General features: G+C 46.9%; 1 protein-coding gene across 2 annotated transcripts; it reads right to left on the reverse strand.

The window, feature by feature from the left end:
- Positions 1-3,375: 3,375 nt before the first annotated feature.
- Positions 3,376-12,595, reverse strand: SMIM17 (small integral membrane protein 17). 2 transcript variants are annotated; one of them, XM_016130343.2, is made up of 4 exons: positions 12,496-12,595; positions 8,209-8,462; positions 5,973-6,043; positions 3,376-4,458 (listed from the first exon to the last, which is right to left on the reverse strand). In XM_016130343.2, exons 2-4 carry the CDS (start codon positions 8,375-8,377, stop codon positions 4,348-4,350), a joined length of 351 nt encoding a protein of 116 aa, XP_015985829.1. In that variant the 5' UTR covers positions 8,378-8,462; positions 12,496-12,595; the 3' UTR covers positions 3,376-4,347. The 2 variants fall into 2 exon arrangements, with proteins under 2 accessions (XP_015985829.1, XP_015985837.1); XM_016130351.2 differs by having other exon boundaries at positions 8,209-8,455; positions 12,496-12,584.
- Positions 12,596-12,905: the final 310 nt, after the last annotated feature.

The raw sequence follows: 12,905 nt of genomic DNA on the forward strand, positions 1-12,905 counted from the left end.
TAGTAGGTAAACATCCTTAGCACCAGCCCTGGATCCCCTCAGGGTCAGAGGCCACACCAATTCTGGTTCCTTCCTGTGGCCCAAACTTTGTTGAGCCCAGGCCTTCACACATAGTAGGTCCTCAGGAAGTGCCAAGTGACAGAGTGAGTTGTACATCCCAGATCAGCCCTGGAGCCATTCAAGCATTCAAGGTCAGGAATGACACGGTTCCCCGCCCCAGACATCACCCAGCTCAGGCCCCCACACTCAGTAGGTCCTCAACAAATATTGAGTTGACTGAATGAATAATTGAGCATGTCCATCTCCAGCTCTAGAGCTCTCAGTGTTGTGGACCACACAGTCTGGCTCCTCCCTCTGATCCAAACTTTGCCCAGCTCAGGCCTCAGCACACAGTAGGTGCTCAGGGAGTGTCGAGTGAATGGACAAATGAGTGAAATAGGACCCTCGTCTACAGACTTGAGACTGAGTTCCATCACCCAAAAGAATAGGAAAAACGCACTCTCTGCAGCCCAGCCGACAGGTTGTGGGCGGGGCCGGTGTCTGTCCCTTAGCCTTTTTGCCTGGTCCTAGTGCGGGCGCAGGGGCCCTGGCACCCTGGGAGAGCTCAGGCTTCGGGCTGTACCCACAGGCGCAGGGCTCCCACGGTGAGCTCTACCGCGCGTGGGTGGTGTTTCTTGGGGCACTGCCTTGTGTTTTAGCTGATTACCAGGCTGTGACCTTCTGTCCCTGCAGCGGAGCACCGACGGGAGGCGGAGCTGTGCGTGAGGAGAGCCTGCCCGCAGCCCCTGCTGCAGTAGGAGGGGCTGGGACCCTGGGGGACGTGTTAGGAAAGTACGCGTTTCAGAGCATCTACAGTCTAAGGGTTATAGGTAAGGTAAAGAGAAACAGGAATTGGCATTCCGCGAACGCCACAGCGCTGGCTGCCCAAGCTACTTCCTGGTGGCAGCGTGCAGCAGTCCCGTCAGCCCAGAAACGGCTCCCACAGTCGGAGCAGGTGGTTTCATGGTGAGAATTACAAGCCAGGGGCTACCCGGTAGCCAGGAGGGGTCCCGGTTTTTTCCAACGATTTTCAAATTTCTCATAGTTGACGATTTTCCCGCTCCACCGTGTGTTGCAGATATTGTCCTGGGAGAGGACAGAGCAGCGTCAAGCACATAAGAGAGAGGGTCGGACGGGAGGGGTCACACAGGCTGGTGCAGGTGTTGGGGAGTTCCTGGGAGGCACAGCGGAACCCCGCAACTCCTCGCCCCAATCTCAGCCTTCCCAGGATACAGTTCCTCCAGGCAGAGCCACCAGAGGAGGATGAAAGACCAGGCTGTTAGGACAACAGACGAGAACCGCTTCAACCCATAATTGTCAGGCGGTGGGAGGTGCTATTAGAGGATGGTGGTCGGGGGAGAGTGCTCTAAAAAGCAATGTTTGAGCAGAGACCTGAAGACAGTGACAGCAATGTGAGCTGCTGGGGAAGAGCATTGCAAGCAGAGGAAACAGCCAGTGCAAAGGTCCTAAGGAGGGCACCGTTATGCACTGGTGGTAACAGCGAGGAGGTCAGTGCGTTGGAGAGGAGAGGAAGGAGGGGACAGCACAGGGCAGCTCATGGGGGCTGTGCCGCCTTTGTGGGGACTGACTGGTAATGCTGAACTAGGGGGATTATGAATGGCCTTCATTATGGTTTCATGGCATCTTTCTGGCTGTTGGGTGGAGAACAGATCATCAGGGGTGTGGTGGATACTTCCACCATCAACAAGGTGACATTCCTAGGACATGATGAAGCCTAAACTAATGGCCACTGCTCACGTGATTTCTATTAGCATCAGGATTATTTCCAGTCCCCACAAGTTTGATTAGGACTGTGGCACCATCTGAGCCTTCCACAACCCCCTCGGCCCCCTACTAGCCCATCGGGCCTGGACGTCCAGGGTGGCCTCCTGGTGCACCCCCCGTTTCCACATGGCCCTGCTGCAGTCCATTCTCCACCATTTTTCCCACTGGTCTGTCCTGCCTCTGGCTTTTGCAGCTGATGTTCCCTCCCTCCATCCCTAGTCCACCCCAGCAAAGCAGCTATGGGGGGTGAGGTGTGTGTGACAAGGATCTGCTTCAAGTTCCCCACTTTGCCACATGGAAGAGGTGAGCATGGGACAGTGATAGCCATGCCCCCAGCTGTGTGGAGAAGGAGAAGGTGGTCACCCCCAAAAGGGAGCACAATTGGGAAGGTGACAGAGAAGAAAGGCCCTGGGAACCCACTGTAAATTAAGCCAGCTTCATCCTGAACTTGGGCGCAATGTGAATAATATCCCTGTGCTTAAGCTCATTCGAACTGAGCTTCTCTTATTTGCAACCAATAAAATCCTAAGGAATGTAATGATTGAGACTTACATTCTTTTAAGGGCCAGTTGTGGCTCATTGGATGCAATCAGCCCAAAAGAGAGATGACCAGAGAGGACCCCATACTTGTCCCTGACCTAACTCTACCAGCAGAGGCCATCGGAAATCCTGGTAGAACAAAATGACACAAAGAGCCTAAACACAGACGCACACACAGGAATTTAAAAAGATCAGGATGGTAATGCCAATCTGTTGACCACTGTTAGATAAAGTAAAATTTAAGGCAAAGGATTAAATGATTAAATTGGTTAAAGACAATTATTTGATATTTGACAAAGGATTCACAATCAGGTTTTCACTAACATTTATTGAATGCCTACTATATGCATGTCACCGTGTGTGGTGTTTACACATATTATTTAATTGGCAAAGACATAACAATGGTGTACTTATGATATGCATCAAATGGCACAGGTGCTGAATATATAAAGCAAAGATTGTAAAAATATATTGACAAACATAATCATACTAATAGATTTTCACATAACCTTATTGGTTTCTGGCAGACGGGGTAAGCCAAAATTAAATAACACATAACTCTCAACAACACGATTGATAAGACTGAATTAATTAACAGACATGTAGAGTTTTGAATTCTACAACCATAAAATACATATTTTTCTTAAACGTCCATGAAGCATGTACAAATTTGGATATGTTCTAGGCCACAATAAAAGCTTTTAAAAAAGGTTTTGAAAGCAGATATATTATAGGCCACATTCTCTGTTCACAGTGCAGTAAATCAAGAAAAAAAACCTATTTTTAGGTAAACCAAATCACTGAGTTTCAAAGCACTCTTTAGAAACATTATGATGTATTTAGACAACAGCATAAACAAGAACATGAATAATTAAACTGTAAGATGTGGTCAAGGCTATAACCAGAAGTACATTTATATTATTAAGTATAGTATTCTAGCAAATAATTTTATAAAAAGATAACATAAACAAATAAAGACAAGGAATAGAAATAATTAAAAAATAAGCCAAACACATATTAAAGGTAAACAAATTAAAAAGTAGAGAAATAATGGACATAAATAAATCTTAAAGCTGCTTCTTCAGAAAAATAATAATAAACTAGATACACCTTTGAAAAATCTGATAATGAGTAAACCACAAACAGAAGTTTCTTCCAAAAGAAAGGGGATGGAACCAAAGAAAAATACAATTTTGTTTAATTATAAAATAATGTGATTAATTAAGCCAATCATCTGAAAAGATATTCTAGGTGATAAAAGAACACTATCAATCATAAAAATTAGTGAAGTAAAAAGGATTTATAAACTGATAACATGGCAAGAAACTGAGAAACCCATCCCCCCTCCTTAGCTCTAGGATCTGATTCTCTTACTAAAGAATTCTTTCTAAATGTCAAAGGATTGATATTTCTCAAGTTACAAAAAATATTCAAAAGCATAGAAAATGAGAAAAGTTACTTCTGTGATGCAAGCTTAGCCAAGGTACCCAAACTTGGCAGGGACAGTACCCATCTTACATATGAAGACAGAGGCAAGAATCGTACAGAAAATATCTAGAAATAGAATTCAGCTTCTGAAAAGACAGGTACTCCACAAGCTTACGAAGACGAAGATAATTTGACATTAAGAAATCTATTAGATTTCATCGAGCCCAAGATGTACTTTTTTTTTTTTTTACCTTCTCTGAAGTCATAATGTGTGTCTCCTTGTTGGTGGCATCTTACAATTAAGTGGCATTTCTTCCTTTCTCAGTGGTATACAAAATAATACATTTTACAGTTGATGAGGTCTTAAGTTCAATACAATACAGTTAATGCAAAATCTCACACCGGAAGGTGAAATACAGCAACAACAAAAAAATAATCTCTATGGGCATTGAAAAGGCATTTGATAATATTCGACACCCATTCCTGGTGTTCAGCCATGACCCTACGTTAAGGGAACACAAGTTGTCCCTTTTGGAACAAGGGCCACCACTGGAGTTAAATGTAAACCATCATAGGCATCCCTGTCAAAACTAGGAACAAGAAAAGCACACAGAGGATTAAGAGTATGGTTGTTTGTTGTGGGGCCTTTGGCCATTCCACAAAGCCCTGGAACAGAAGAGAAAAAAAAAGGTATGAATATCGTAAGGGAGGAGCCACCACTATTACCTGCAGGAAGATGGGATCACACGATTGGCACATCAACTGAGAAGCCATTTGAATTAAAACTGTACAATGACGTCACTAAATAGATGATAAAGTATGTAATATCCTTATTCCCTAGCAGAGGAATTATCATAACAATGGTACATGTGATGAAAATGTCAGAGTGATTTGTAAAGTCTCCCCATCATAAACACCATCCCTACTCTAATGACTCTCAAATGTGTGCGTGTGTGTTGACCAACCGTCTTCTGGATTCCCAACTTAGATAAGTCTCACTGTCCCCTTGCCATCTCCACTTAGATGTCTAATGGGCATGTTAAACTTGTCATATCCCAAATATCCCCAAATCCCTCCTCTGTGCTCTTAAAAGCTCCTATGCTGTTTTCCCGCACCTTCTCCTTCAGGCTTCTCCAGATATCCACCTGTGATACCCTTGACACTCCTTTCTCTCACCACCCACATCTGTGGAATGAATGAAAGCTCTCCTCCCAGCCCAGTTCTCACCCACATCTCCCACTGCTCTGCCCTAAGTCCAATGTTCCCCCAAAGGCATGATCCGTCACACTGCCATGTCTTTGCACATGCTGTTCCCTCCCCTGCTCAGTCTGAAAAATTTTCACTTATCCCCCAAACCACAGGTGTGCTGTCTCCTGCTCTCTGGGACTTTCTAGAACAAGCCTCCTGGCCACAGAGTTAACGTCTTCTCTGAGCCACTGCACTGTAACCAGCACTTGCTTCTGCACCACCCTAGCTTGCCTCCCTCTCCACGCTGTGAGTCAATATATCTCTTTTCTGGCTTACACCAATCCGAGCTAGATTTCAGACATATAATTGGGAGATGGGATCCTCATGTGCTGCTTAGGGTACTTATGTGATTCTTCTAATAAGATAAATGTTTAAATAAAAGAATTACGATCATTATTTCACATATTAATGTCTTATGCCCCACCAAAGGAAACAATACAAAGGAATGTGCTTGATAAGTCTGTTTGGTTTCACTCGCAGGATCTGGATTAAAACCTAGTAGTAGATTAGTGGGTGGATGGATGGGTGGATGGATGGATGGATGAGTGGACAGACAGATGAGGTAGATAGATGGACAAATGAACAGAAGAATGGATGAATGGGCAGATGGATGAATGGGTGGATATGTGAATGAGTAGACAAAGTTTGGGTGGCTGAATGAGGGGACAGATAAAAGAATGGTTAAGTTATGATAAACTGATGAGTGAAGGGTGGAGGGTGGTAGGAGTTCCATGCACCACATGGAGACCTTCCACGCCTTGTCTGACTGCCATGGGAATGCATCCTGTCTCCTATGGGTGACCATTTGGGGCTCACATCCCCAAATAGGCATTAGTGGAACAGGGAAATTCCTAGCTGAAGGATGGACTGTGAAAACCCACTGAGTTCTGCAGAGCAGGACATTTGTAAAAGAGGAGAAAACCCCAACTTACCTGGGGCTCATCTGAGTCTTCCTCCACCAAGCTCCACTCCTGAGGAAGCCCAATCTCTTGAGAAGACAGACCTGGGCAGAGGTTGGGGGTGGAGGAAGAAGCCGTGAGTGAGTGACTGGGCCAGCTGTGTGGGCTCTGTATTTTCTTCCCACCTGGCATCTTATCCCTTTTCTCCTAATATCCTAACACACACATGTGCATATGCACGCGCGTGCACGCACACACACACAAACACAAACACACACGCACACACACACAAACACACACGCACACACAAACACCTGGCCAAGATCAGGCAGAGAGAATCAGAGACTTGAGTTCTGATCCTATTTCTGTCACAAATTACCTGGAAGATTTAAATTGGGTCACTTGATGTGCTCTGCTACTTGAGCCTCTGTCTTTTCTTTACCCGTCAAACTAGTAAGATAATGCATTCTCTTCAGGCTTCTGGCCAAAACTGAGTGAGAAAGCAGCAGAAGAAGCCACAGAACTAAACCAGGATGGTGAAGGCTTCCTTAGCTCCCAGCCGCCATGGAGTCTCCCCACATTGGAACTTCAACATCAGTCTCACCCCAAGACTGCACAGAACTAGGGATCAGGCCAAAAGTCAGCATTTTCCACCTTCCTGCAGATGTGCCCCGCTAGGAGCCTGACACCTCCTCCTCCCTTTCAGACTGGCATCCATATTATCCACACTCCTATCCCTGGGGAAGGAAGGACCCTGCTCCTGGTAGATGGTCCAGCCCCATTCTGCTGTAGAAATGAATTTCAGGGGTCCCCATCTCAGCAATGGTTGAACCCAAATCCCAGGACTCACTCTTAATATTGCTCTTGTCCTCCCCTCCGCCCCACTCACCAGCAAGACCTCTGATTCTCAGATCTCTGTGCTCACTCTATGTCCACCAACACCCCACCAAGCTAGGTCACCTCTCTCCCAGGCAGCTGCAGGAGTGTCCTAACTGGCCTCCCAGCTTCCACTCTTGACCTCCTCATCCTAAGATACATTCACACGCACACTGGACACAGCATTTCCCAACTTCGCACCACTGGCATTTTGGGCTGCATAATTCCATGGTGTCCTGTGCCCTGTGGGGTGTCTATCTCATGGCCCCTGCCCACGAGATGGCAGTTGCATCTCCCCAGTAATGATAACCCCAAAGATCTTCAGGCACTGATAAGTACCCCGGGGAGGGGTGGTGGGGTGCCGCATCACCCCCAGTTGAGAATCACTGAGCTGGAGGAATCTTTTTGAAATGCAAAGGAGAGCCTGTCCTTTTCCAAGCCTTCCCAGGCTTTCTAAAGACTCATATAACATATAAACTCCCGGCCGAGGTCTACGAGTTGTGCTATCGCTGGCCCTGTCCCTCGTTCCTCAAACAGCGAGCTCGGTGGCACTGCCAGGTGGTTGCATATGTAGCTTTGCCTGCCATCAACACTCTCCCTTGAGTGCATGAGACAACCGCATCCTCATGCACCTCTCACCTTCCCAGCCCCATGCAGGTCACTCTCCATCAATCATCCCATTACTGTCTTCACACCTCTCATCAGACATTATTTTTTATTTGATAAATAAAAAGATGGTCTGTTTTTACCACTGAAATCTGGGCTCTCTTAGGGCCATCTTGCTCACTGCTAGACCTCTTGCACCTGGCACGTAGTAGGTGCTTGTGGTAGATTGTTGTCCCCAGTGGCCTCCAACTTGTGCATTGCTCCCTGTGTCCTAACCCTTAGACAGTCCCCTCCCTCACTGATGCTGAGCTTAACCATGTGGCTCATTTTAACCAATGGTTATGGGCAACCGGGTTGCCAGTAGAGGCTTCAAAGTGCTTGTGAAGTGAGGCTTTCTCTCTCTTGCCCTGTAAACACCCCATGAGAAGTCTGCACCAGCCTGCTGGAGACACGTGGCCTGAATTCAGCACTATCAAAATGGCTAGACACATGATTAAGGTCATCTTAGATCAACCAGCTGCCCTTCCAGTTCCCTGCAGCTGTGTGAGCAGCAGGGGGACTGTCCCCTGAGGCCACATCACATTGCTGACCTGTAACGTCATGAGCAGAGAAATGGTTGTCGCTTTAGCCACTGTGTCTTGGAGTAACTGGTTACACAGCAAAAGCCGACTGACACAGGGCTCTGTAAAAATTCGTGGAATCAATGAGTAAAGGAATGAATGTCTCATCTTTTCCAGGTTCTGCCACAACCTTTCCCCCACCTCCCAGGGGACCCCTGTCCCCTCACCTTTCTCATCACTGTCACAAATGGAGGTCCCCACCTCCACCGCCACCCAGTCCTTGGTGAAGGTGGCACGCTTCTCCCAGGCCCTGCTCTCCCTAGGCAGCAGCATCTTGGTTCTCTCGGGCTCAAGCAGCTCCCGGACGTGCTCGGGCCTGAGGCTCTGCATCTCCATGAAAGCGGGTGTGTCCAAGGTGTGCTTCTTCTCCCCCTGTCCAAGGGTCTTAGGATCCCTAGGCACAGGATTTGGAACCTGAGGACTGACAGACATTTAATCATTCAACAAATATTTAGAGTGCTGAATGTGTGCAAGACATGTTTTCTAGGTGCCCAGACACAGCAGTAATGGAAACGAAGCTCCCTCCCTCGTGGAACTTACGTTCTAGTGAGGCAAGAGAGACAGGTGGTGTGTCACGTGGTGATCAGTGCTCCAGAGACAAATAAAGCAAGACAGGAAGTAAGGGGTTTCGAGGTGGGGGCAAGAGGGTGGCATGTGTATACACATGTGTATGCGCGTGTATATACACACACACACACACACACACACACACATTCCGTGTCCCAAAGTGTATACTCAGAAGTTTTTAGAAGACAGTCAGCCCCAGCATCTCTCTGGGTGCAGAGAGAAGGACCAGTCTCCCCGCCAGCCTCCTGCAGCCCTGACTTTCTACTTTCTCGTTATTTAAAAAAAAAAAAAAAAACATTTGTCAGGTTTAATTTAAATTTAAAGTCTAATTTAAAATTAAATATATTTTAATATTCTAATTCTATATCTTGTCAACCTGAAACTCAGGAGATTGTTTACAAGAAGCTATCTAAACTATAATAACGTTATGATCACTCAGTCCTTTACCTTGAGACGCTAAAGCTGGTTTTATGTTCTTCTAGAAATTTGTATGTATTACCAAATTTGCATTACGTAACCCACTGCCTGCCCTTGAGAATAGTAATATTTTATTTAAAAAGGAGTAAATTCTGCTTAGGTTTATTCAAATAGAAACTGTTATACCAGATTTTAAAATCATGGGGCTCCAAAGAGAAGTTGGACCTCAAGTGAGACAATGTTTGGAGTCAGATTCGAGAAACTTGCTGTGAAAAATAATATTTTTAAGACAATCAAGGAAATTTGATTATGGACTGAGTATTCAGCAATATCAAGAAATTGTCATCTATTTTTTTGAGTGCGAAATGACCTTTAGGATAGGTTAGAAAATGTCTTTTTTAAAAAAAAAAAAAAAGAGAGACGTTTTTGTAGTGTGTGGGGGTGAATTGAAGTGATGACTGAGATGGGCTTTAAAATACTCCTGTAGTGAGATAAAAAATAAATAATGGACACGATCTGTTTCCATGCCTTGGTTTGTGTAAATAACGCTGCAGTGAACATTGGAGTACAGATACCTTTACGAATCTGTGTAATGGAAGGAGATTAGACTTGGGCTGGTAAGCACCTAATGGAGTACACAGAGATCATAGCATAAAGCTGTACACCTGAAATTTATGTAATGTCACTGGCCAATGTTACTCCAATACATTTAATTAAAACGAAAAAGAAATAGATGCAAGGGGGTCAGAGCCAACATGCAAATGATGACTGCTGCACCCAGGAAGTGGAGAGATGGTGGCACACGATGCCATCTTTGCACCTGTGAGTGTATGTGAAACTTTTTCATAGTACTTCTAACACATCTATTACAGATATGTGGAATATGTTCTTTTCTCCTAAGTGACCAAACTTTGGAGTCTTCCTTACAGGAAGGCTCACAGGCCCCTGAAACCAAAATTCGAATTCATTTCCCAGATGCCTCTGCCAACTTCCCAACCACTAGCACGTCTTGCCCTCCAGATTCCTGATCTACAGGCACCATTGTTGATCTGGAGAAATCTTCTAAAGTAAAACATGCACACACCCTGCACCCCATGGTACCACCCCTAGACACTCACCCAAGAGAAATGAAAACCCATGTCTGCACAAAAACTTGTCCTCAAATGTTGTTATCAGCTGTATTTGTAATATAAAGCAGTTTATATTCACAGCTAAAGCTACTCAGATGTGTAATACAAAAAAAACATTAAGAATCTGGATGCCTATCAACAAGAGAATGGATAAGCAAACCACAGTTGATTCATATAACAGAGTGTTACTCAGGAATGAAAGCAACAACAAAGGAATACACACAACAACACAGATGAGTCTAAAAACATATTAGACTGAGTGAGAAAGGCCAGACAAAAAGGAGGATGTATGTGTGATTTTTATTGATTAGAAACAAAGCCTGGTACAGGCAAAATGCTTTGATGTTGATAGAAGTCATAAGACTGGTTGTATCTGGCTGGGGATGTGGAGAGGGGCACGGGCAACTTTTTTTTTTTTTTGGAGAGGGGTTGAGGTGTTCTATACCTTTTACCCGAGAAGGTGGCCCTAGGGTGAAGACCTTTGTGCAAATTAATTGAGCTCTACCTTCAATGAACTGGACACTTCACACGCATTGCTCTCTGTGTTTCAGACTTCACTAAACAGAACACTAAAACAAGATACACATTGTTTAAACTTGTGTTTTGCTGCACGCACCTGTTTCAATATACATAGAAATAACTGTTGGCTTTGGGAACTGCACAATACATAAGTTTTCTTGTGTTATTTCAACCTGGTTCAACTGGATCACCAACACCACTGGGATCGTTTATAAAGTCCCGACTTTAAACAGGTAAACTGTTCTCTAATGTAAGGAAAACATAAACCAATGGCAAATGATGCATGGTACGGGGAGAGGCGTTGGGAGTGGTGGAGTAGTTTTGGTAAAGGAGAGATTGGGCATCCTGTCTGATGAAGCTGCCCCATTCAGCCCAGCCAATGTTCACCGAGCGAAAATGTGGGCCCAGTATGGCTAAGTTTGCCTTCTCACAGGATAACGAAATCTGTATTTTTAGATGACACCTTCTACATTTTGAAAGGCCAATAATTATTTCCAGTGTTTAAAAGGAAGACACTGTGTGAGCCAAATAACACAGGTAGTGAGCTGGGCTAGACCCTGAGAATGCCAGTTTGCAATCTCAGTGCGGGTTGGGGAAGATGTAGGCCTTACATTGTAGGGTGTGGGAGAGGAGGCACAGACAACAGTTTCCAAGAAAAAAATTAAATGACCTTGATGGAAAGAAGTGAGAGCACTGGTAGGGGTGCCGTTTTGTTTACTGTTTTATTTTCAGTATGAGACATGATTAATCATGTGTTTAGGCCAAGGGGCAAGAAGGCACAGGAAGAGGAGAAAATGCAGGTGATGGGGTGAAAGGGAGAAGACAAAAGCCACGGGGTCCAGTTCAGAAGAAGCTGGGTCTGCCTGAATGGAGAAAGGGGGAGGAGAAGAGACAGGAAAAAAGCTGCAGGCATGACAGGGGTGCGTGTGTGAGGGCACCGACATGACACCCACAGCTTCAGTGTTCTGGGTGAAATAACAAACAGGTCTTTCCGCTGGGAAGAAAGGACAGAGACGCAGTCACCACCATCACCACCACCACCATCACCACCACCACCACCACCACCACCACCACCACCACCACCACCACCACCACAATAACAGTATTCGCAACATCCTCAGCCATTGTTTCCTGGAGCGTCCCAGTGCGTCAGGCACCGCGGCGCGCTCCGCGTCCTTTTTCTAATCTACCCGACGCCATAATTCTCCGAGACAGGCACGGATACGATTCCACCGTATGGACGCGGAAGGCCCTTGATGAAAGCCACGCGGCTGGCAAATAGGTGGGCGGGGAGGCGAACCCTGTCTGACCCTTGGCCTGTGCACCGAGCCATTAGGGAGCGTACACACGAGCCCAGACACACAGAGCGCACACATCCGCGGGATACACGCGGAAAGACGCACAGACGCAGCGAGCGGAACACACGGGGAGGGCGGCACACACGGACTGGAGCCCCCGAGACCAAAGCACGCGTGGGCACAGAGACCCCAAAGGCACGCAGACACGCAGACCGACACTCAGTGCTAGGTCATCCTGTGGTCCTCGCGCCAACGCGGAAATTCAAGTGCAATCCGCTGGCGGGTGGTTGTACCGCGCTTGGCGGAGGAACAGACTCAACCTAGGCCTCGCCCACCGGCTGGACTTGGAGGCTCCTTTCCAAACCCGTGTCCCTAGAATGCCCCAGCTCCCTCAACCTAGGCACACGCACACACAAACATTCACCCTCTCGTGCGCTTCCCACATCACCGCCGCGCCCCCAGCCCCATTTCCCCGCCATTTCCCCGCTCCCCTTCCGCCCGCGGTGAATCTGGAAGGACTCACCCTCCCCAACCAGACCCTGTCGGTGCACTGCAGAGCTGGCACCGCAACAACCTCAGCTGCGCAGACGCGGAGGCTGCGGGTGGGAGTCGGGGGTGGGGAAGTAGAGCAGGGTGGGCGGCCTTCTCCATTTCTCCTCCCCCCGGCCCGGGGGAGCCTGCGCCTGCAGGAGGGTGGGGAAGGAAGCGAAGGGGCAACAGTGACGACATGCCCGCAGTGCATTTTTGTGTTGGGGGGGGGGGGGGCGGCGCTCTGCTCGCAAGTGAGATCGACCACAGTGGGACTAACTGTTCACTCCCCGCTGATGGGCACTGAGGTTATGTCCATGTCTCGCTAAGACAACAAATTCGCACAGGCTCCTAGGCGGTTCCGTAGTCCACAACCCATGTGTGGGGTGGACAAGGGAGGAGGAA

This window comes from Rousettus aegyptiacus, unplaced genomic scaffold (genome assembly GCF_014176215.1).
Source record: "Rousettus aegyptiacus isolate mRouAeg1 unplaced genomic scaffold, mRouAeg1.p scaffold_m13_p_14, whole genome shotgun sequence".
NCBI classification, from domain to species: Eukaryota; Metazoa; Chordata; class Mammalia; order Chiroptera; family Pteropodidae; genus Rousettus; species Rousettus aegyptiacus.